The sequence below is a fragment of the Rhineura floridana genome, chromosome 21 (assembly GCF_030035675.1).
Source record: "Rhineura floridana isolate rRhiFlo1 chromosome 21, rRhiFlo1.hap2, whole genome shotgun sequence".
NCBI lineage: Eukaryota > Metazoa > Chordata > Lepidosauria > Squamata > Rhineuridae > Rhineura > Rhineura floridana.
This window is the reverse complement of record NC_084500.1, coordinates 4,632,274-4,654,943: the sequence shown is the minus strand read 5'-3', so window position 1 is coordinate 4,654,943 and position 22,670 is coordinate 4,632,274. Positions and strand designations below refer to the sequence as shown.

General features: G+C 46.2%; 1 protein-coding gene across 9 annotated transcripts in view; it reads right to left on the bottom strand.

Moving 5' to 3' along the window:
- Positions 1 to 22,670, bottom strand: part of CUX1 (cut like homeobox 1) — a 378,915-nt gene that overhangs the window by 193,028 nt on the left and 163,217 nt on the right. For all 9 annotated transcript variants that reach the window (XM_061605172.1, XM_061605170.1, XM_061605174.1 and 6 more), the window contains one exon: positions 10,877 to 10,924. In XM_061605172.1, coding sequence (XP_061461156.1) covers positions 10,877 to 10,924 — 48 coding nt within the window. The remainder of the gene's footprint in view (positions 1 to 10,876; positions 10,925 to 22,670) is intronic.

The following is a 22,670-nucleotide window of genomic DNA, read 5'->3' as shown; positions in this document are numbered from 1 at the left end:
CTTCTGCCTCTAGGAAAGCCAAGCCCTCTTTGGCACTCCACCGCCAAACTTCCAAGTTTTTCACACTTACTGACTCTACTCCCAACTGCCCAGCTGCCCTCTTTTTCGGGATATGAGGAAATTCCATCAGTTTCACCTTAGAGTTGCTCACAGCCTTCAAAGGGGAATCACACGGCCCTCAATGCTTGGGTTGGCATGACACAAGCTCATTGCTACACCACCTTTGCTGGCTTGGGTGAAGCAGCTCTCTGGCCCCATCCACTCTTGACAGGCCAATTCTACAACAAAGGTGCAGAGGGGATCTTCCCCCCCCCCCGCACCCTGTTTACAGCACCAGTCTGATATAATTTCAAGAGGAAGTATTTCAGGCCAGCTGGATACTGCCGGCCCCTCCTCATAAGGGTAAGGGTTCATTCACAGAGAGGTTTGGGGGGTGGAAATCCCCAAACACAGTAAGATCACTAATCACAAGGAAAACAAGTTCTTTTCAGGACACAGCAACCTGCAAAGTGACATTGGGTCCCTTTGAAAATGAGAAAAGGGGGCGGGATATCAGCTTGTGGCAACCCTTTTACCTAAACAAGAGTCACGTGCATTGACTCTTCATGCATCAAGCCCATCCCCACCCAAACTAGAATGACCCAGACTGCCTTTTCTTACCCCATGCCCAAGATGCCCTCCTACTCTTCTCCCACCTCTAATTCCCCACATCGAATCTTCTGCAGCCCAAGCCCATCATCACAGTTACCCTAAAGTCCTTAGCCTCTTTCCTCCATTCCTTACTCCACAATCTCATCAAGGCACATGCATCTCTCATATCTTCCAGCATGTTCTCTTTGTCTCTCTCCTTGGAGCTAAGCACTTGCAACCTAAAATTGAACCAATGCCGGGGGGGGGGTACACCCTCTCCCTGTAGTTACCCACAACACATAGTTACTGCTGTCGCTGAGAAGGCATTAAAAGGTATCAATTATCCCGGTGGACATATTAGATTTGCTTCAGATTGTTTGCATTTGATCGCAATGGCTGAATAAGGCCTTTTAATCAAAAGGCTGCAACTCTCTGAGCCCAAATCGATGAAACAAAAAGCTGCGGATTTCACCGTGTGCCACTGATTTCCACAATCGGGAGCAATTTGTAATAGCTTTGCTCAACTGCGTTTCTTGGAGCTGTCCGGCATTGCTTCCCAAACACACACACACACACACACTACATTGTTTCTGACGACAACGCTGCATTTATTCGACAACAAAGCAGCTCTGGGTGTTGAAGAGGTTAACTCCTGGAGTGCTTGGCTGTTCTCCAGCCACTCTCCTCGAAATCGGCGCTAATGCAACAGCACGAGAAGCGCCCAGACTGGCCATGATTAATAGACTGCCGAAGACATTGCTTTCCACAGAACACACACTTTTCATTCCCCTACTCCCATAGATCATGGACTTATCCTCAGAATATCTGACTGAAATTGAATTTGGCTTCTCTCTCAACCGTTCATTTCCTATGTTATGCAAGGTTATATCCTTTTTCTGCATGAGCAGAACCAAACCAGCTGCAGCTCCTCAGAAGGAAAATGTGGTTCCAATTACAAAAGCTGGCCTGGATACTGAACCACAGTTCAAATGCTGTTCTAATTGAGCCATCATGGAGCAAGTCTAAAGTAAAGAAATTGGATTAATTAGGTTTGTAAAGTTCAACATAAGGGATCTTGGCAGCGGGGGGGGGGGGAAGAGAAATAAAGGAAGTAGTACCATGAAACAAAGCAGAAGAGGCGATGCCTTTATTGGAACATTTAACATTCAACATGCTTTCAGGTTTCACAGAACTCCTCTATAGACACAGATTTCCAAAGCAACATTCCACTATAAAAAAAGGTAAAGGTGTCCCCGCACTTATAGTGCGAGTCGTTTCCGACTCTTAGGGTGATGTCTTGCGACGTTTACTAGGCAGACCGTATATATGGGGTGGGATTGCCAGTTCCGTCCCCGGCCTTTCTTTACCCCCCAGCATATGCCGGGTACCCATTTCACCGACCACGGATGGATGGAAGGCTGAGTGGACCTCGACCCCTTTTACCGGAGATTCGACTTCCTCCTTCCGTTGGAATCGAACTCCGGCCATGAGCAGAGCTTCGGGAAAAGGGCTTAAACTAGGGAGCTTGGTTCGTTTAACACTCGGTAACTGGGACTATGCTAGATTGTGGGCTTTCAGTAACTGTAAGAAGGGCTGGAGAGAGGAAAGGCAAGAACACACCCCATTACGCCTTCCTCCATCTGCTGATCAAATATATCAGGGGTGGCTCCTTTCTCCATCTCCACCACCACCACCATTTAAGAATTGGCACACGTAAAATTTAGCAAGCCTTGTGTGTTTCTAGGCCCGTATTTTAATAACTGTTTGTCACGGAAGGGAACTAGGCGTGCATCCATGAGCACCTATGGCTTCTGGTGTGCCTCACTGGCTAGTTTGGCACTGTGGAAGCCAGACTGAGAAAAGTATACTGAAATTCAGTTCACAGAACCCCCCACTAAATTCATGTGTAGGTACCACTCACCCTGATATGTTCACTCTGTGCCTCCCCATTAAAAGGGACTGAATGAGTTTACCCTTAAAATCCCCTGGCCTTAATTAAACAAGAACTTCAAGAATAGTCAGCACAGAACTGACCAGCACACAACTGGTCATGTTCTTTCAGACTGCCTGCCCTTCGGCAAGGCTCTGGGATTAGGAACTCCTCTGTTGCTCTTGGACAGGCCCACAATGCCACATTAAAAGAATATGGATGACAGCAGGAAATCCTCACCCAGTCTTAAAAATAGCTGCTTAGTGACATCACAGAAACAGGTTCAGACACTCCATTTCCTAATATTCACATTTCTCTCGCAGAACAGTCAGGGGATCTGAGAAAACTTCAGAAAGAAGTCATCATTTCTTTGAATGTTTGTTGTAAGCTGCTTTGGGCACAGCTCACTGTGGAAAGGCAGCGTATAAATAAACACAATCAATCAATCACGGCCTTGTATAAAGGTCCAACCCTTTCTGAATTGCATCCCAACTGTGATCCTTTTGAGCAGTGAAATTCAGTGGCAGGCATGGAGGGACAAGCTCTCTCTCCTCTTGTTTGCTTTTTTAACCAGCTCAGAAATATGTGTGTGGGGGGGGGAAGAGTACAGAGCTAAATGTACTGAACTGCAAGGGGATAATATCCAAAGAGTGCCTTCGTTCAGTATTAGGCAATGGACCTCAGGTCCTCAGGTCAGAGGGGTGTGGTTCGAGTGTTGAACCAGGACGTCCCGTGTTCAAATCCCTACACAGCCATGAAGTTCACTGGCTGCCCTCGAGTAAGTCGTAAGGAGAGCTGAGCTCAGTCAGACCTAAGGCCCAGCCAGTGCAGCACCCTGTCTCCTGCAGCGCAAACCAGACACCTCTGGGAAGACCCCATGCAAGACAGGAGGGCAGCAGCCTTCTCCTGCACTTTCCCCCTTGCGACTGACATTCAGAGGCAATGTTGCCTCTGATCTTGGGAACAGTGTACAGCCAATACAATCTGTGGGCATCCCCCTATGCCCAAGGCTAACGTACCTCACAGGGCTGTTGTGAGGATAACATGGATGGGGGCAGGGGGCATGGTGCCCTGAGTTCCTTGGAGGAATAGTAGAATTTGGGAAAGGGCTGTAGCTCAGTGGTAAAGCTTGTGCTCTGCATGCAGAAGAGCCCAAGTTCAATACCCCATGGCACCTCCAGGTGGGACTGGGGGAGTCTCCTGCCTGAAACCCTTGAGATCCGCTGCCAGTCAGTATACACAATATTGGGATAGACGGACCCACGGTCTGACTCAACAGAAGGCAGTTTCTTATATATGTATGATTACTGAAAGCAAGCCAGCCAGCCAGCCAATAAATAACTAGGGTTGGTTGTAATCAACACCAACTTTTTAAAAAAAAAATAGACCTCAACATCCAGCTAATCCAAATTCTGAGCCAAAAAAGAGACTAATTCTCCAAGGTGTACACAAATATGCACATTTTTGCTTAATTTGCATAATTTATTCTGCCACAATATATTCTGGGGGAGAGAGAGAGAGAGAGAGAGAGAGAGAGAGAGAGAGAGAGAGAGAGAGAGAGAGAGAGAGAGCGAGCCACCTTCAACCCTAGCAAACCTTATTTAATCACCTCTCTGGCTCCCTGTAATGCAAACAAGGCATTGTCCATACACTTTCAAGCATATCTGTAGCCACAAGGGACTGGATTCTGCATCCTGTTTCACATCCTGTACTTTTATTGTGCTCTTGAAGATTCACAGCACGTTAGAGATCTGTTACGAATTATTTCTAGGTTCATTCAAATCAAATCCTCAGAGGCATCCCTGGGCTGAATGCCTACACTTTCTGAAGTTAGGCAGGTGGCTGCAAGAAACAGGGCTCTCTTAGTGGTGGCCCCTGTTTGAGGAACTTGCTTCCCAAGGTGTGCGTGCTCACTCTCCTAGGAGAACCTTGGCAATGCAGTTGTAATAAACGTTTTTTTCTGGGTGTGCACTCTTACACTGCTTTCATATTGTATGTATTTAACATTCTGTAAGTCAACTTGAAGGCCAGTTTCTGGGTGATACAACAGGATGTGTATACATACCCCTCACAGAGCTTTAATTTTCTCTACAAAAAAATCAGAATGCAAGCAGTATGAGTCAAAGGGATCGCAAGATTTAGAGTGTAAACTGGAATCTTGTCTTGAATCACCATCAGTTGTTGCAGAAGTATGTGCCAAGAAGTACCCGAAAGTTTTATTTAAACAAGAACATGAAGCCAGAGGCGTTTCAAACATGAGCTCTCCTTCAGGGGAAAGGGGTGGTGAGCATAATGGACCTGTGAAGAGTTTCACAATTTTCTAAATGCCTCTTTGAAGAAAAATTACTACACTTGTTTCCCCACATTTTTAAGCCCAAACCCGGGGGGGGGGGAATACACACAATCCCCCAAACATTGCCTTACAAGAGACCATAAGTGGACCCCTTAGCCCCCTTGAACAGCAAACCCTCTTGGTCTCTGTAGTTTCATTGGTAAGGGAGGTCAGAATTGCCAAGCGCTGTTGTGGGTTTGGCTACCATTCCCTTTTGAGAAAAGCTCATCCGTTCTGCAACCCTGGCTCTTTTAAAAGAGCAGTATAATTTTTAAAAAAAGTAAAATAAAATGGCCTAGACAGTTTAAATATTTTTTGTTCAGGCTGCAAATATTTTACTGTCTCCTCTTTTTTATGCACTTTGCGTTTTCCCTGCTGATTTGGTTTACTCAGTTTGGGAGTGGGAGGGCTCTTTTTTTAAAAAAAAAAAATGGTATTTCAGTTTGGGAACTGTGAAGTTGAAAAGTAGACCCTTAAGAGAATAAATGGAAATTCTTACTGTGAATTTCTCTTCCCAGGGGTTCCTGGAGGGCACTCTACAGCTTAGAATGGAGCTTCCCCCCTGCACGGTAGGCAGGGTCCAATCTTCAGATAACGTCACCCAGGGGAGGGGCCGTTCCACTCTCCAGATTTACTAAAACAAACCCCAGAAACGGTCCATCTATGGAGCTGGACTTTTGGCCAGACTGGCCCACCCCCTCCATCGAAATACATACCAACTTGCAGAAGCTAAGGTGTAAACTAACCGTCCCATAGAAAGCGAAAGAACCAGGCGGAATTAAAGGAAAGCCACAAACCATGAAATCCCTAGGGAAGCTCTAATTACCTTCCCCTAGTGTATGACACTGGCAGAAGCCACTAAGATCCAGCATGACCTAGACCCTCAGCACCAGAATGAAGAGGTGGAGAATGCCCTCCAGGAACTACAGGGAAGTGAAATTCATGGTAAGAATTTCCATTTATTCCCCAATGGTTCCTGGAGGACATTCTACGGCTTGGGATATAACAGAGCATTAACAACCTCCTGGGTGGGATTTCGATTGAGGGAAGGTCATGCATGACTAACCCCTTGCAAAACCCTCCTCCTGAAGGCAGCATCTGCAGAAAGAGTGGGATGGGGGAAATGCTTAAAGAAGACCCACTGGCTAATCCATCACCAAGGCATCCAACCCCTGGGCGTCCAGGTGATGAAAATGGGAGAAAAACCTGCTGAGCTGCACATTTTGGTGTTTTGCAAAGGGGTCCACCTGTGGGACTCCGAAGATCTGGATGATTTGCTGGAAGACCTGGGGGTGAAGAAGCTACTCTGTATCTGAAAGAGATGCTCTGCTCAGCCAGCCCACAGTTACATTCTGGACTCCTGCATGTGTTCTGCCCTCAACACAGGAGATGAGCTTCTGCCCGTTGCAGCAGCAATTGCACCTCCTTTGCCAGAGAGGCTGATCTCGTCCCTCCTTGACGACTGATGTATGCTTTGGTCACAGTATTGTTGGTCCTCACCAGAATGTGAGCCCTCATGATCTGTGCAGTGAGCTTCTGGAGTGCCAATTGTGCTGCCTGGAGCTCCAGCCAGTTGATACTTCGTAGCCGCTCACTTTCCTTCCATACTCTCTGTGTCACATGAGAATCTAAATGTGCTCCCCATCCGTACAGGCTGGCATCCATGGTCAGGATCTTCCTCACAGGTGTCTCTAGGCTTACCCTGGCCAGAAGTCTTTGAGGCTTCCCAGTTCCACACGCAGGTCTGGACTGATCAGAATCCTCAACTTGCGCGTCTCTGCAATCTGGTCCTGGAAAGGCAGTAGCACTTGAAGGACAGAATGAGTGCAATACCGAGCCTGGTTCACAAGATCTTGGCAGGAAACCAGCATTCCCTGCAATTTGGCCAGACTGATTCTGACAAAATCAATTTTGCTGTAAGATCCTGGACCTTGTTCACCCACTCCTGAGTAAGCCTCACTCTGAAGTGGACCGAGTTTATCTGAACTCTGAGATGCGTGATATACTGTGTGGGCTCCGGGGCATTCTTCTTGTACTTCACCACAAAGCCGTGACTGGTGAGACAATCCAAGGTGGTCTGTACATCTGTGGCACACTGGTCCCTTGAGGGCACCCTGACCAAGGTGACGTCAAGGTAGGAATGAACCCTCACCTCGAAAGACCTCAGATGAGCTACCAGGACCTTGATGAATACTCTGGGAGCGGAAGTAAGCCCAAAGGGTAGTGCCTTGTACTGATAGTGGTGGTTGGCGTAACAGAAACAAAGGTATTTCCTGTGCTGCTGGTGGATTAGAATTGATTGACTGATTGATTGATTGATTGCATTTGTATACCACCCCATAGCCGAAGCTCTCTGGGCGGAATATGGAGATAAGCCTCGGAAGGTCTATTGAAACCATCCAATCGTCTCGGTTGATGGCCTCTGAGATGGACTTCAGGGTCTCCATTTTGAACTTCTTGTAAGTCATCCTCTGGTTCAACTGTTTGAGGTCTAGGATGGCCCGGATGTTCCCATTTTTCTTTTGGACAGAAACAAAATTGAGTAAGTGCCCCGGGCCCGCCACCGGGCAGGCACTGGCTCTACTGCATAGGTGACCTATGGCCTTGCAGTAAGCCTGGTCTGGTCTTCTGGACTTTGGGCTTACAATGAACTTTTCCTTGGGAAGCCTGGATAGTCTACAAGGAGTAACCAGAGGAAACCGTGGAGGGAACCTAATGGTCTGATGTAGTGGTGCCCCATGTACCTGCCAAGTTGAGTAGTCAGCCCCCTATGGCTTCATGATATGCTACTGACCTGGCGTCAGGAGGCTTCATCCTTCTTTGACCCCTTCTGGAACTTGGAAGTGAAGGGGTAAGAAGAGGTGGATTGCAATATGGGTTTATTGGAACTAGGGGTCCTATCTGACTTCCCCCACAAGAGACTTGTACTCTGCCGAGGTATTCTGGTGATGGAAGTGTCTGATGAAAAGGCTGCTGCTCCTTGCTCTTGCACTCATCCTTCTTAGCCATGGGGAGGGCCTTCTGTTTATCCCTTGTCTCGTGGTTCCCCAAATAGCTTAGCCTCCTACAACAGGGAAGTTGGAAAGGCGACTTTGTGAGACAGGGTTCACTTCCCAGTGTCTGAGCCCGAGGCTGAGTCTTGCCACTGTGCTGGAGGCCATTGCCCTGGCATTAAACATCATCACATCCCTTGTAGCATCTGCTTGGATGCCTCCTCCTTGACCACAATCGCCCTTATCCATGACAGAAATTTGGGGAAATCCTCCTACCCTGGGAGAGGGACAGAGGAGGGGTCTGCCAAGTGGCCTCTACTCACCCCCTCCATGTGGTGCTCCAGCACCCCTCCTGACTGCTGGGAGCAAGGTGAGATCTGCTGCTGCATCAGATCGCTCTGCTCCTCTTCCAAGAGTGTAGCCATCCTTCCACTTGCCATTGCAGGAGGGAACAAACACAGGACCCAGCTGACTCTAAGGTGGGGGTGGGGAGGGCCCTCATAGCACGCCGAGGCCTAGCACCGCCTTTTCATGCCTTTCTGCATTGTGCGCGAGTGAGCAAAGGCTGCGCCTTGCACCTCGCTGCCACCACTGCGGATTCACGTCTCTGCCGCTGAACAGACGGGCGCCAAAACACCCAAGGAAAAAGCAGCTACTACGGGCTGAAACGCGGTTGCGCCTCTCCTTCAAACAAGAAGGCGAGAACTGCTACCCACAGATGGTCCTCTAAGTGTTTACCCCACCCTATGCTGGGAAGCCAGGTGGGGAGAGGAAGAACACTGGAAAAGAAAAAAAGAAAAAGGAACAGAGAGAGGGAGGGGGAGGGGGGAGAGGGAGAAGTGTTGAAAGAGGAATAAGGTGACGTTTTAAGGAAAAACAAGAGATAGATGATGGCTGGCTCTGCGGGAGCATAGCTGGATCCCGACCGTCGACAGCAGTAGGTAGGTCAGGTCTGGAGAGTGGGATGGCCCCTCCCTCCTGGGTGAGGTGATCTGAAGATTGGACCCTGCCTTCTGAGCCGTGCGGAGGCACCATCCCAAGCAGTAGAATGTCCTCCAGGAACCATTGGAGAATAAATGAATTATAAATAGGTAGGTGAAACTGGCCTGGATCCAAAGAGCGAAGGACCACACGTGGAAGGAGAAAATGTATTTTGTACATTCTGCAAACTCTTGCACAAGAACTCTCAAGAGTAAGGGGGGGTATAATATAGAAGAGACTGGTTAAGGAAAAATCATGATGCAGAAAATAATGCTATAAGGCCATTTAAAAACATCTTGTGCAATCTGAAGAAATGCACTGAATCTGGGGTCATTTTCTTCTTTCACTAAGTCAGAAAAAAGCTCTTTTGTGAGTAGGGCAGAGGTAGCTAACCTGTGGCTCTCCAGATATTACTGGACTACAACTCCCATCATCCCCAGCCAACATGGCCAATAGTGAGGGATATTGGGACTTTTAGTCCAACAACATGTGGAGGACCACAGGTTAGCCTACCCCTGCTCTAGTGGAACAGCACCTCTGGGTACAACCCGTAGTGTGTAGTGGTGCAGGCAAGAACAATCTGTTTAGAACATGAGGTGCATGATATTTCTTCAAGCCGTTGTCAGAAATGAGGAGAGGCATCCTGTTACAGTGAAAGTGGGAAAAGGAGAAATGCCTCATTGGGTACATCCAAGCAAGAGGCCAGTCCCCCCAGAGAAATAACACCACTTGCCTCTCTCTGGTCTCTCAATTGCCAAGACAGTGATGGAGAGGGCAAGCCAGGGATCGTGTGTCTGACAGCAAGTGGCTCTGCCCACCTCAGCTGTACAACCAGGGCTGTGGAGTCGGAGTCGTGGAGTTGGAAGCAATTTTGGGTGGAGTCGGAGTAGGTAGAAATGTACATTACATTAATATACATTTGCCATTTATGAAGGAGTCGGAGTCGGACAGTAGAAAAATAGAGGAGTCGGAGTTGAAGGTTTGACATACCGACTCCACAGCCCTGTGTACAACGGTAGCCAGCTGTGACCAATGACCTTCGTTTGGTTTCAAAAGTAGTTTGCAAAACAGGTGAAAAGGGACTGCGGCTCAGTGGCAGAGCACATGCCATGCAGAAAATGGGCAAGGCCTTTCCCTGCCTGAGAGCCTGGGGGGCCACTGCCAAGTCAATGAGGCATCACTGGGCTGGACGGTCAAGGTAGTCTGACCTGGTACAAGGCAGCTGCCTATATTCTTCTGTCCAGGGAGGGGGCTGTTTTCTCCCCTCTTTCTACAGAGTTTCAGAACACATGGAATGGGCAGTACTTCATTTGACAAAAATAAATGGATGCTTTTGGTTTTTCTACTTTTTCTCCCGGCTGCATGGCTTGGGTAAAAGAAAGGTTCCCACCACCCCCAGCTGTCTAAGGACCAGCTGATAGGCTTCTGCTCTTATGTGGTGTATAGATAAGTAATCAGCAAGAAATTGCTTTCACTTGCTTTCCAGAAATGTAGACGTATTGGTCTGTTGTACTTAAAAAAACCTCTGTAAGCATATTTGACAGCAACCCCAACAAACACAGCGGGGCTTCCTTCTGAGTAGAGGGAGGGAATTGTAATCTGAGGTAGCCGTGGTGCAAATGGAAGCAGGAGGCCAGTCTGTATTCTGGATTACTTCATTCAGACCACTTTTATCTCTGGCTCTGTCCATCAGGAGCAGCAGCTCTGGCTCCTCCCACTGGCTGCGGCCAGGCTCTGACAAGATACCCACCCTCCCCAAGGAATGCAGCTTTCAACAAGAAAACAAAGGCTGCTCCCCTCTGATTTGGACCACTTCCATCATAGTTTTTAGAGTGCTATTTTCATGGATACGAAGAGAAAACATGATTGTACATAAGGTAATCCTAATAAATGTAATACCAATTAAATCATGCTCTCCTAATGGGGAATCCCAGTCCTTGAAGAACTCTTGCTGAAAACCACACATGCTTATCTTTAAAAGATCCAGAAATAAAAAACACAAGTACTTACCTCGCCCTGGAAACTTTTCAGTAGTGGAGCTACCTGTTTGCGCAGGTCCTGGAAGATAAAAGCAAATACACACATCAAGAAATGGATCATTAAAAAAAAAAACAGCTGAAAATGAAACTGAATACATTTGAAGTATTTCCATCAGTTATTCTTGCAGCACTTTTTTATCATACTAGCTGAAGGCTGATTACATTTTTAATCGAAACACTGCTATGAGCAAGGAGTTCAGCAAAAATCCATTTTTAACTGGCTTATGAATTCAGTCTGATACACAATTACGATTGTCCCAAGGGAGGAGAATTAGTTAACAAAGGCCTGTAGTAATGTTGGATAATCAGTGAACTCCTTCAGTCTAACAACTCAACTGAAACAGTGCAATGAATGACTAATGGGATGTAAAACATGTGTAGCCACATGGAAAGGGATCACGCTAGACCCGCATTTGAAGCACAGCCTCCAACTGAAGGGTAGGAATGGGGCATCATTTATTTAGATTTATGGCCTTGTCTGCTCCATGGGATTTACAGCAGACCTGCTTATATAGAGGGAGCACACATCATTAGCAGCCCACTTGCTATGCTCCAAAATCCCCACCTCGAAGGTGAGACAGACAATCATTAAGCTTTGTGCAAGGCTTTTTAATACCCAATCCCCAAAGTTAACATTATCATTATAATTAAGAGAATTCATAACTTCTCTATCAATAATTCTTAAGGCAGAGAACAAAAAAGACCCACAAAAACAATAAAAATCATCAAAAAGAATGATGAGAAAGAGATCGAATGGCAGCCAATAAAACAAAATAAAATTGATTAGGTGCCTAAAACCCAGCCACCTTGAATGTACTGTATACAGAAAAGTGGGTTGTAAATTACACAAATGAACAAGAGCGCTGTGTAACAGAGGCCCGACCAGCCTCAGCCAGAAGCCGGGCCTTCAACGTTGCCAGTCCCATGCTGTGGAACTCTCTTCCAGCAGAGATTAGGCAGGCATCCTCGCTTCTGACTTTTAAGTATCTCTTAAAGGCTTTTTATGCCAACATGTTTATGCAGTGCTTAAAAACGTTCTTGAGTAGCCAGTCATTGAAACGATTGTTCCGTATTGCATTTAAAGGTTTTTTTTTAAGTTGCTGTACACAAACTTGACATTTTGTGAGAGGGATGTATATCTGTATTTTTCTATATATATAAAAAGGCAAGCCCCCACGCCGTTATGACATTGCAGCATGATGCATGAGAAATCTGTAATGCTGGGGAACAAAGAAGGGTCTCTGATGATCTGGTGCCCTTTGCTCCGAGCCAACATCAAAAACTGGAGAAGAAACCGAAAAGCAACCTTCACCTGGTGCTCAGCAGCAAGTCAACAATCACGCCTTGGAGCTCGAAAAGCGAATGTGCCATCAAACACTTGAACAAACAAGTATTTGTTAATACCAACGATTGAAACTTTCCAAGCATTTTTTTTCTCAGATTAAATTAGTAACATCATTCCTCAAAAATATCTCTTGCTACTTGCCAGAAAGAAGCAAGAATCCAACATGGTCTAAAGAAGGATGGCTTGCTCATAACAGTGACTTGAAGCCTCTCTTTTTTGGAACACAGCAAGCACTAACACATACTCCCCTCCTGACCAAAACAAAACAAAACCCTAGAATATATGGAGATGTTTGAGGACCGGCATGGAGAGTCTGTGGCCCTCAGCACGTCGTAGGGACACCTCTGCAGATTCATTCCAGTGACAGAATTTTGGCTACAGAAAGCTAGCCCCTCTGATCAAATATCACTGTTGCCTTCAATGCTGAATGGTTGCAATGCCCAGAGTGAAAACCCAATTCTTCAGGGCAATAACAATCCTCATTAACAAAAAACATGCCTCTTAAAAGGGGGCCGGGGAGGGAAAATTAGGATTACATTCTTCCTGACAATGAATAACAGAGAATAAAACAACCTTGGGAGGGAGGGATAACATGTGCACACACACCAGGGTAGAAGAGAGAGGAAAATAAACTCATAGAGAAGTGGAATGGCAAAGTATTGCTACAAGTATTTTAGAAGCCTAAAGGATCCCACTGCCCACAACCATAGGTAGGGCTGGACTGGAGGGCGGGGCAATTGCCCTGGAGAGGAGGTAAAGGATTCTAGTCCTTGCCTGTCAGTCCAATGAGAGGTGTCATCCCAACAAGAGAACTTTCTCCACTGCCAACAGGAAATATCAGAATTGTTGGTGCCTGCCTATAGCGTCCCAAACTACCAATATTACTACACTAAAGGCTTTGGGTACACAGAAACTAAAAAAATCTGAAAACTGTGGGACAGTCAGGAGGGCTTCAACAAACGGTCACAGTGATCATGCTGGCGTATAACGGGCAAAGTTGTCCTACAGATAACCTTGCCCTCTGCTGTTTAGTGCTTTATACATTAACAGTAATACCTTGAAACTCAACTGAGTATTGTGTACTAGCAGCCAGCGCAGAACTTTCAGCCCTGGTGTAATATGCTGATCCGGAGCTGTTCCAGCCAAAAGCCAGGCTGTTGCATTCTGCAGTAGTTGCAATTTCCAAACTTCAAGGGTAGCCGCATATAGAGGGTACTGCAACAGTCTAGTCTAGAGGTTACCAAGGCCTGCACAACTGTGGCCAAGTTTTCCTTGTCCAGGAACAGCCATAGCTAGAACAAAAAGCACTCTTAGCCACTGACGACACTCGTGCCTCCAGTGATGGTGATGGATCTAAGAGTACTCCGCAGTTATATACCTGCTCCTTCAGGGAGAGTGAAACTCCATCAAGAACAGGTAGCCTGCCAATTTCCCGAACTCATGGGGCTTCTGTCTTACCAGGGTTCACCTGGTTTATTGTCCCTTCAGTTTATTGGCCCTCATCCAGTCAATCATGAACTTCAGACGCTGGTCCATCACTTGCGCAGCTTCACCCAATTCTGATGTTACCAAGAGCATACTGATGACCTCTTGCTCCAAACCTCCTAAGGCCACTCCCAATGGCTTCAAGTAGATGTTTAAAAACATTGGGGACAAGATGGTACCCTGAGAGACCCCAAATGCCAGGGGACCAAGAGACAATCACTCAAAGCCACTTTCTATGAATGGTCCTGCAGGTAAAAGCAGAACCACTGGACTATGGTGTCACCAATTCCCTCAACCCCAAGGTTGTTTTTAATTTGTTTTTAATGTCGTATCTTAAAATTTAAATTTAAAACTTTTGTAACTGATCCTGGGACCGATGATGCTGATATGTTTTGCAAATAGTTACAGTGGGCAACTGAAGGATCTTGTTCTTCCTTGATTAAAGCAGATGTCAAGAAACCCTGGACAATCTTAAAAAGCTCAGCTGGACGACTATTGAAGGATATGGTAGCTAAAGGTACCTTCATCAATGTCCACAGTGCAATGCAGTAGGCACAGTTATATGTACATATTCATGGTCAGCTTCACTCTGAGACTGATGCCATTTGCTCTCTGGCCGCCATCCGACCTGTTTCATAGCCCTTGGTTCCCTGGAACACCAGGATGCTGAATGGGCTCTACAGCATTGGAGAGGGCACTCAACAATCATGTTGGTACCCGTCTCATCTTGCCATTCCATAGTGAGACTAGACCTTCAACAGGATCAACCAGCTCTATCTCCTGGAAAGCTCCCCCAAGAAACGAATGGTTTCCATCAGTCTCTGAGAGTGGATTATCTAAATGGGTCCCTTACACCTGGGGGTCTTGGAAACCATGAAGTCCTGAGATGGCAGCCTCAGCATGACTGTTGAATGTTCATCCAACACCAGAGTCGAGACTACCTCACCTAGCTTGGCTAGGGAAGCTGCTGGGCGGCCGGGTAGGTGGTACACCAACAGGATCCCCAGTCTGTCTCCATGTTCCAGCACAAGATGCAAGACAGCACAAGATCCCAAGACAAAGGGGCTTCCTGATGAGAGAGATGGCCACAGCAACTCCTCCTCCCTGGCCCCTCAGTCTACGTTGATACTGCACAGGGTACCCAGGTGGGCAAATCTGGGTCAGATCTACTTCACCCAGCTTGCCCACCCAGGTCTCCATAACGAATGCCAGGTCATCTACCTCATCCACAATTAAATCATGGATAAGTGAGGTATTATTATGGACTGAGCTGACATTAAACAACACCACCTTAAGGTTGAGAGGCAAAATGGAAGAGCAACCAGGAACCTGCAGACACAGGAAGGGTTTGCTTCAAGGCAACCTGATCTACCAAGATGACTCACCCTTCTCATTTTGCCAGCTCTCCTATTATCTATGATCACTGGCATGGGGTGCTCTTCATCCTGTTCCCCAACAGAAGGATCATCTAGGCATATATTAACAACCAGTAACAGTTCAAGCACAGCATCTGGGTACAACAGTCAGCTATAAAATCCAAAATCATCTAACTACACAGCACATGGGTAGAACATCCCTACTGAGGCTCAGTTGTAAGACAACCAGGAGCCCCATCCCATCTCTCACCTGAGGCAGTACAGGCACTCCCACCCTGACTCCCACCCAGAGGGACCTTCTGTTCACCATTATCTCACCCCCACACAGTGTCCAATAACTTCCTTCCACCCACCACAGTCAGCATCATTCATCCAGGTTGGAACTATAAGCAAAATGTCAAGGGGATAGCACCTTGGCCCTCGCGAGCCCCTGAAAGGGAGTTTACCGTCGTATCACCCCTTTGAGGTTGGCTCCACATGGACACAGCATGCCTGTTAAATTGTTGCAGGCCAGGGAGTCTTTCATCAGTCCAGCCCCGGCCTCTGCTGCCCGGCTGAGGCTCATCACTGCAGGCAGGCAGATGTTCAACATAAGTAGCTGAGGGCTCACAAAGACTATGGGCCAGGTATAAGAAATAAAGATAACACCTTTTTTTCCTCCCATCTCCTCCACCTTCCAAACTCATCAAGCAATACTTCTTTGTTTAACAATTCACCTAGTAGCCATAGGTGACCAGAATTCCACGCTGGCAAGAAAGTGAGCAGGCACTCACTTCCACTTAATAGCCTGCTATGAGATAAACAGCCTGCATGCTCAGGCTGGCTGTAGAGGAGGACATACATACTGCAGGGGTGTTGTAATAATAGGGCCTCCTGTTGGGAGGTGAGGAGGGAGGGACTGACAAAGTGATCCAATGCCTTGATTCCGTGCAGCTGATTCTGTGCAAAATCACTCTAACAATATAGAATTAGCACCTTTCTATTTCATTTTCACTGCCAGCCACAGGTCGGGCAGACAAGACAACTTCACCTTTTCACTTTCAATCAACAGCTATGGAGAACCCTTTGATCCCTCAGTGGCCTCGCTCTCCTCCCAGCATGTGTGCACACACCGTTTATCTTCCAGAATTCTCCAGCTATCTGCAGCCCTACCTGAACAAAATGACCCACCAGGGATCCTACGACCTAGACAGAATTCTCATCCGTAAAGTATTGTATCCGTAAGCAAAATGGATTTGGAAGGAGGAGCGCCTGGATTCCTCGATTCTGCTGTGGTGTGTTCTCTCTCTCTCTTTCTCTCTCTCCCCCCCCAACTCCAATGCAACCTTCCTGCACAGAGTCGCGGTAAAGATGGGGGGAGGAGCAGCAGCCCATCACATCAGCGTCAGTGACATCATTAGTTCAGCTGTCGCATCCAATTGTGCAGCCAGCTCATCACGCAGGAGAAAAGTTCCAGTTTTCTGACCGTCTACCCCTTTTGCATTTCCTCCCTTGTTAGGAGACGTTTAATAAGGAACTAGCAAGTGACCCTACACGGAAAATTGGCCAAGGCTGAACACTATGATTCCAGATGCTTTCTGACAAGAACTTGAGAGTAACTTATCGAGAGGGAAAGTATTTTGCTAGCTTGAGCCACACGAAGAGAAGAACCAGGATGCTCTCAGGGAGGAGGGGAGAGAGGAGGAAAGGAATGAACAGTTTCTTTGAGACAAAATGCATATAAAATGTTCCCCATAGTTCTGACAGCCAAGATAGAGGCACATGCTCCCCAAGGCAGTTAAATCACGGACAAAACAGTAATTGCCTGCAGAGGAGTGGGTCTCTGCACAAGTCACTGTTTTGGCTGTGCCTCGGTGAAAGGAGGCAAGCGCAGAGCAGTGACTCACGCAGAGCAGTGATGGGCACCTCTTCTCAGGGTCCATAATTCTGCTGTGCCCTTGCATCAGAGGAGACTGAATTTACGGAGCTCAAGTCAAAGCAGCTAATCATGTAGCGAGATGGGTCTCTGTAAGGATGGACATTTGGACTCTCAGAAGTCTGTCAAAGTTTCATTTTATCTTGTGATGGGCTTGTCACTCTATAGCGGAGCACATAGTTTATTCACTAATAGTGTAGGTTCTTTTGAAAGACAGGGAAAAACTTCCTGCACATAAACCCATAGCAGAAGGAAAGGCAAAGGTGGGACACTGTCAGGCATCACCAGGGTCAGGTTCTGTGACAAAGAGGTTCTAAGAGCTGGCTGGCTGTCCCAGTGGACCAGAAGCAGGTGCATGATGAAAGTTGAGCAGAACCCATGGCCCAGAGGGATCAAAGGCTGCTGGGGGGTCAAAGGCAGACAGAGGTCAAGATCATCTGTAGGAACCAGGAAAAAGGAAGCAGGAGCTGAGTAAAAGGGCTTCCACTGGAAACAAGTTTCACGAAGTGAGGGGCTAGCTCTGAGGCCTGGGATTTATAGGACCGCAACGCCTGGCACTGGCCCTTGAGGTCAGCCGACTGGTCCTTCAGGCAGCCTGGCCAGCCAGCCATAAAGTCCAGAGCTCAATCTACCAGGCTTGTAGAAGGAACAGAGCACTGGTGAGGCATGAGGTACGGGCACTGGAGCCTGACTGCTGAGTAGGTGATTAACAACTCTGAGGACCCAGCTTTTACTTTAAAACAAAAACAAATGGGACTCAGGCAATCATAAAGGACTATCTTTCCCCTTAAGAACATGCCCATTTACTGCAATAATCATTGAGAGAACCTGCTCCGAGCGCCTCTGGTTTTGGCTCATCTACTGCCACCACAGCTATCCTTCAGGTGCTAAGCTAAAAATATATTGTCACCTGGGCTTTGAATGGTTAAAAACATTTCTCTACTTTTTAAATGTAATTACTGTTTCCATCTACTGTTTTGTGCTCTACCACTTAGCTACTGTGATATGTTATTTTATTTTAAACGGGGGTACTGACTGCAGTGAAAACAAGGGATAGAATGTTTGAAAAATAACCGAAATCACAGGAAAGATAGGACAGCAATCCTAACCATTGCCCCCAATAATATTTTCCCTTTTTTATAGGAGATGAAGTGAAATCCCAGCACTTAACCACCAAGTATTTAATGGCAACTAGTCCCCATTAATATAAAATCACATGCTAAAATGATCTGCTTGCTCAATAAATATATATTGTTTTGCTGCTCATAAATGGGCCAGGACTTTGTGAAGAGTGTGTCTTGGGAGAATTATATGGGTCTTTCTGAACATCTATTTGCATATTTTGCAAGTCAAGAAGAGAAGAGTAAGAAAAAAGCAGGAAGCAGCACTACCCCCAGGGCAGAATGAACTACTAGGCCGTTTATTAAGTGCCTGACCAGTCAAGGATCAATTCATTTACTGCAAGACTCGATTCCACCAATAAGTATATGCACCCCATCTATTCTGTGCTACAACAAAATAAAATCACATTATTTTTCATCTACATTGCTAGCTACCTCTTCTGATAACCGCCCCTTAACTTTTACATTAGCAGAAAAAGAGCACACTAGTGCGTTAAGGATTTAGCTCACATATCTCGTGAAAATTCCATTAGCTTTAATTATTTATCAGATTTAGATTACTGTTCCTGACCTATTTTTTCCCAGCATATAGGCCCGCCCAGTAAAGAAAACAAAGAGAATGGCATTTGCAAAGAACTTACTGAGGTTGAACAAGTCTGGTTTTATCAGAACCAGAAATCAAACAAGAAACATGTGTCAAGATGCTACACACTTGCTTGTGAAACAGCTGGATGGTGTTAGTGTTCCAACCTCCTATTTTGACATCAAAACTGTATTCTCCAAGTTTGCTCAGACACATCTGGGCACTCCTCTGCTTTGTGCCTGGTCCAAAATTTTTCATTTTTAGTGTTCTGAATCAGAATGTTTCAGATCTCCGTTACACATTGAGGGAAATGTAGTTTCTTTAAGAATTATTGGAAGGGCATTTTGCAATGTACTGACGATACTGTAGGATACGAAACACAGTTAAATCTTCTTAACTGTACTGCCAGGAGCTCCAAATATAATCTGATGGTATAGGAAGTGAAAAAATTGGAGCATTATGCTGATGAACAAATAGTGGGCAGAGGAAAAGTCCATACAAGAGAGAGATTTATGCACAATTGGACCCTTTTACCCAAGCTGTCTTAGCTATGGTTTGAAATTAATGGTAGAATTTAATTAAACTATGCAGAGACTTGGAAGAATGGATATTGTTCATTTTCTTCTCCATTGTTATGTTTTTGTGGGTTTTTTTGTTTAAAAAGGAACAACCTTGGCTACCCATCAAATATTCACACTCATGCTTACACACAAGGGGAGGTAGGTCAGGGCACGCATTTGTCTGGCATCAGAATTACAGTTGCTTCCATTCCTCAGCTGCCAACATGGTGCTAAGGATGTACAAAAGTGACCTGACCTCTGGTCCAGGGGAGAGTTACAAGTTGAGGCAGAAAAGACAACTGCAGGTTGTAGTGCGTGTAAAAGGGGAGGTGATCTGGGAAACAATTTGCAAAAATCAGCCTGTTCCAACAGCCTGAGAGGGAGAAGGGTACAAACAGCACTGATTGAAATTACTTTAAAACGGCGTTTTCATCCCACTTTTCCACCCTCATCAACATCAACATGTGCCCCATCCTCAAGCTTGTAAGACATGGAAGGGAAGGGCTGACATAATTTTTTATCTCCAAAAGTAGTAAGTTTTAGGCTGGCAAATGGGGCCAGGCTGACACCCTTGGTGGACAGACAGTTAGTGCAACTGACCCAGCAGACCTTTGTCTATTGGCCCACAGATGGGGCCAAAATATGCTTCCCTTCTCTCCTATAGTCCTCAGGGCAACTATAGCAGAATGTTCCGTTAGAGAGAGGGGAAGCAAGATCCCTGCATGTGCCCTAACGCTGGCCATAGCCAGGTCTTCCCCTTGCAGTCATGTTTTTCCTGGGAGGCAAGGGGTAGTAGTGGCCCTCAGACCTCTGTATGGTGCCAGAATGCACTTCTCTTCAGTTCCGCAGTCCAAGGGCAACTCAAATACAACATTACAAAAAACATCATCAGTAGAGAACCTGCAGGGCTGCTTAGCATTTTACACAGGTGTGCGTAGGGGGGAATTACCCATACTTGCAAAGGTAAGTCTACATTTCTTCCAGTAAAATGATGTGATTGCTAACTTCACTGAATTATCAGGGCCGTTACTAAAGTCTTACTGTTCACTATGGCAGACTTTTTTTAAAAAAAACCCCACAACTATGCAACTTTATGCAAACGCTGATGGACTGCCTTCGAAATTGTTTACAGGACAAGCTTCACCTGGAAAATGCAGTTGCATTCACAAACATCAGAATCAATTCATATGTTGTTGTTATTGTTATTGTTATTATTATTATTATATCCAGCCCTTTCTCCCAGTAGGAGCCCAGGGCGGCCAACAAAAGCACTTTAACACATCGTAAAAAAAGACTTTAAAATATATTGAAACAAAACCACCATTAAAAACATATTAAAACAAAACATCTTTAACAACATTTTAATAGCTTTAAAACATCTTTAAAAAAAAAGGTTAAAAAACATATTAAAAAGCAATTGCAACACAGACACAGACTGGAATAAGGACTCTACTTAAAAGGCTTGTTGAAAGAGGAAGGTCTCTGATAGGCACTGGAAAGATAGCAGAGATGGTGCCTAATCTAATATTTAATGGGAGGGAATAACAAAGGGTAGGTGCCACTACACTAAAGGTTCATTTCCTATGTTGTGCGGAACGGACCTCTTGATAGGATGGTATCCACAGGAGGCCCTCATTGCAGAGCGTAGTGATCTGCTGGGTATATAAGGAGTAAGACAGTCTTTCAGGTATTCTGGTCCTGAGCTGTACAGGGCTTTGTACACCAAAGCTAGGACCTTGAATTTACCCAGTAGGTAATAGGTAGTCAGTGCAATTTTTTCAACAGTGGGGTGCCACTGCAGTTTGCACCAGCTGCAGCTTCCAGACCAACCTCAAGGGCAGCCCCACATACAGCGCATTACAGTCATCCAGCCTGGTCAGGCTATCCCGGTCCAGAAACAGCCGCAGCTGTCTTACCAGCTGAAGCTGGTAAAAGCCACTCCTAGCCACTGAGGTCACCTGGGCCTCTAGCGACAAAGATGGATCCAGGAACACCCCCAGACTACGGACCTGCTCTTTCAGAAGGAGTACAACGCCATCCAAAGCAGGCAACTGACCGATTATCCGAACTCAGGAACCACCAACCCACAGCGTCTCCGTCTTGCTAGGATTCAGACTCAGTTTATTGGTCCTCATCCAGCGCCCCACAGAGTTCAAGCACTGGTCCAGGGCTTGCACGGCCTCTCTCAATTCAGATGTTACAGAGAAAAAGAGCTGGGTATCATCAGCATACTGCTGACACCTCGCCCCAAATCTCCTGATGACCACTCCCAAGGGTCCCATATAGATGTTAAACAGCATGGGGGACAAGATGATACCCTGCGGCACCCCACAGCACAACTGCCAGGGGCCCAAAATACAATCACCCAATGCTATTCTCTGAAAATGACCCTGGAGATAGGATCGGAACCACTGTAAAACAGTGCCTTCAATATCCATCTCACCAAATCGGCCAGAAGGATACCATTGGTCAATGGTATCAAAAGCTGCTGAGAGATCAAGTAAGAATAACAGGGTCACACTCCCCTGTCCTTCTCCCAATAAAGGTCATCCATCAGGGTGACCAAGGCCAATTCAGTCCCATAAGCAGGCCTGAACCCAGACTGGGATGGGTCAAGATAATTTGTTTCATCCAAGAGTATTTGCAATTGCTGTGCCACAACCCTCTCAATCATCTTCCCTGAGAAGGGCGTATTTGTGACCACGCAGTAGTTGTCACAAACCAGTGGGTCCAGGGTGGGTTCTTTCAGGAGCCATCAGATCACCACTCTTTCAGGATAGTTGGGACCACTCCCTCCTGCAATTCATAGCTTTATGAGTCAATTTCATAAACTGCACATATTTCAGAACAGGCTAATATTATGCCATCAGTTATGAAACAGTAAGTTGTCCAGAAATGACAAAATGGGAAACCATTTCCCCCTCCATCACTTACTGAAAATGTCAGGGGACAGATTGCTTTTAAGACAGACTACTCAAACCTGATCAATAAACACACTTTCTTCCACTGAGTAAGTCATAGAATTCTTCATCCCCACACTGCAACCTTTAATACCTTTTTAAAAAAATCATACAGATGGGCAAACTAGGCATTACACACAAAAGGCCAAGTAGCTTGTTCTCTTTTCAAGGAAAAGCAGTCTTGGGAGGCTGCAATTTTTTATGGAAGAGCAGCGTGGAATAGAAAGGGAGGAGCAGGATGCATAGCCCTTTTCCTGCCAGCTATTTTTGATCTCAAAATTCATTCTCCACCACCCACAACTTTTCTACCTGTGTTGCTCCAAGTGTCTATTTCCCCTTGTAAACACACTTCTGGAACCTGGCAGGGGGAAAACAGCTGGGAGAGGTTTAACAGTGGAAGAGAATGCAGCAACCTGAGGC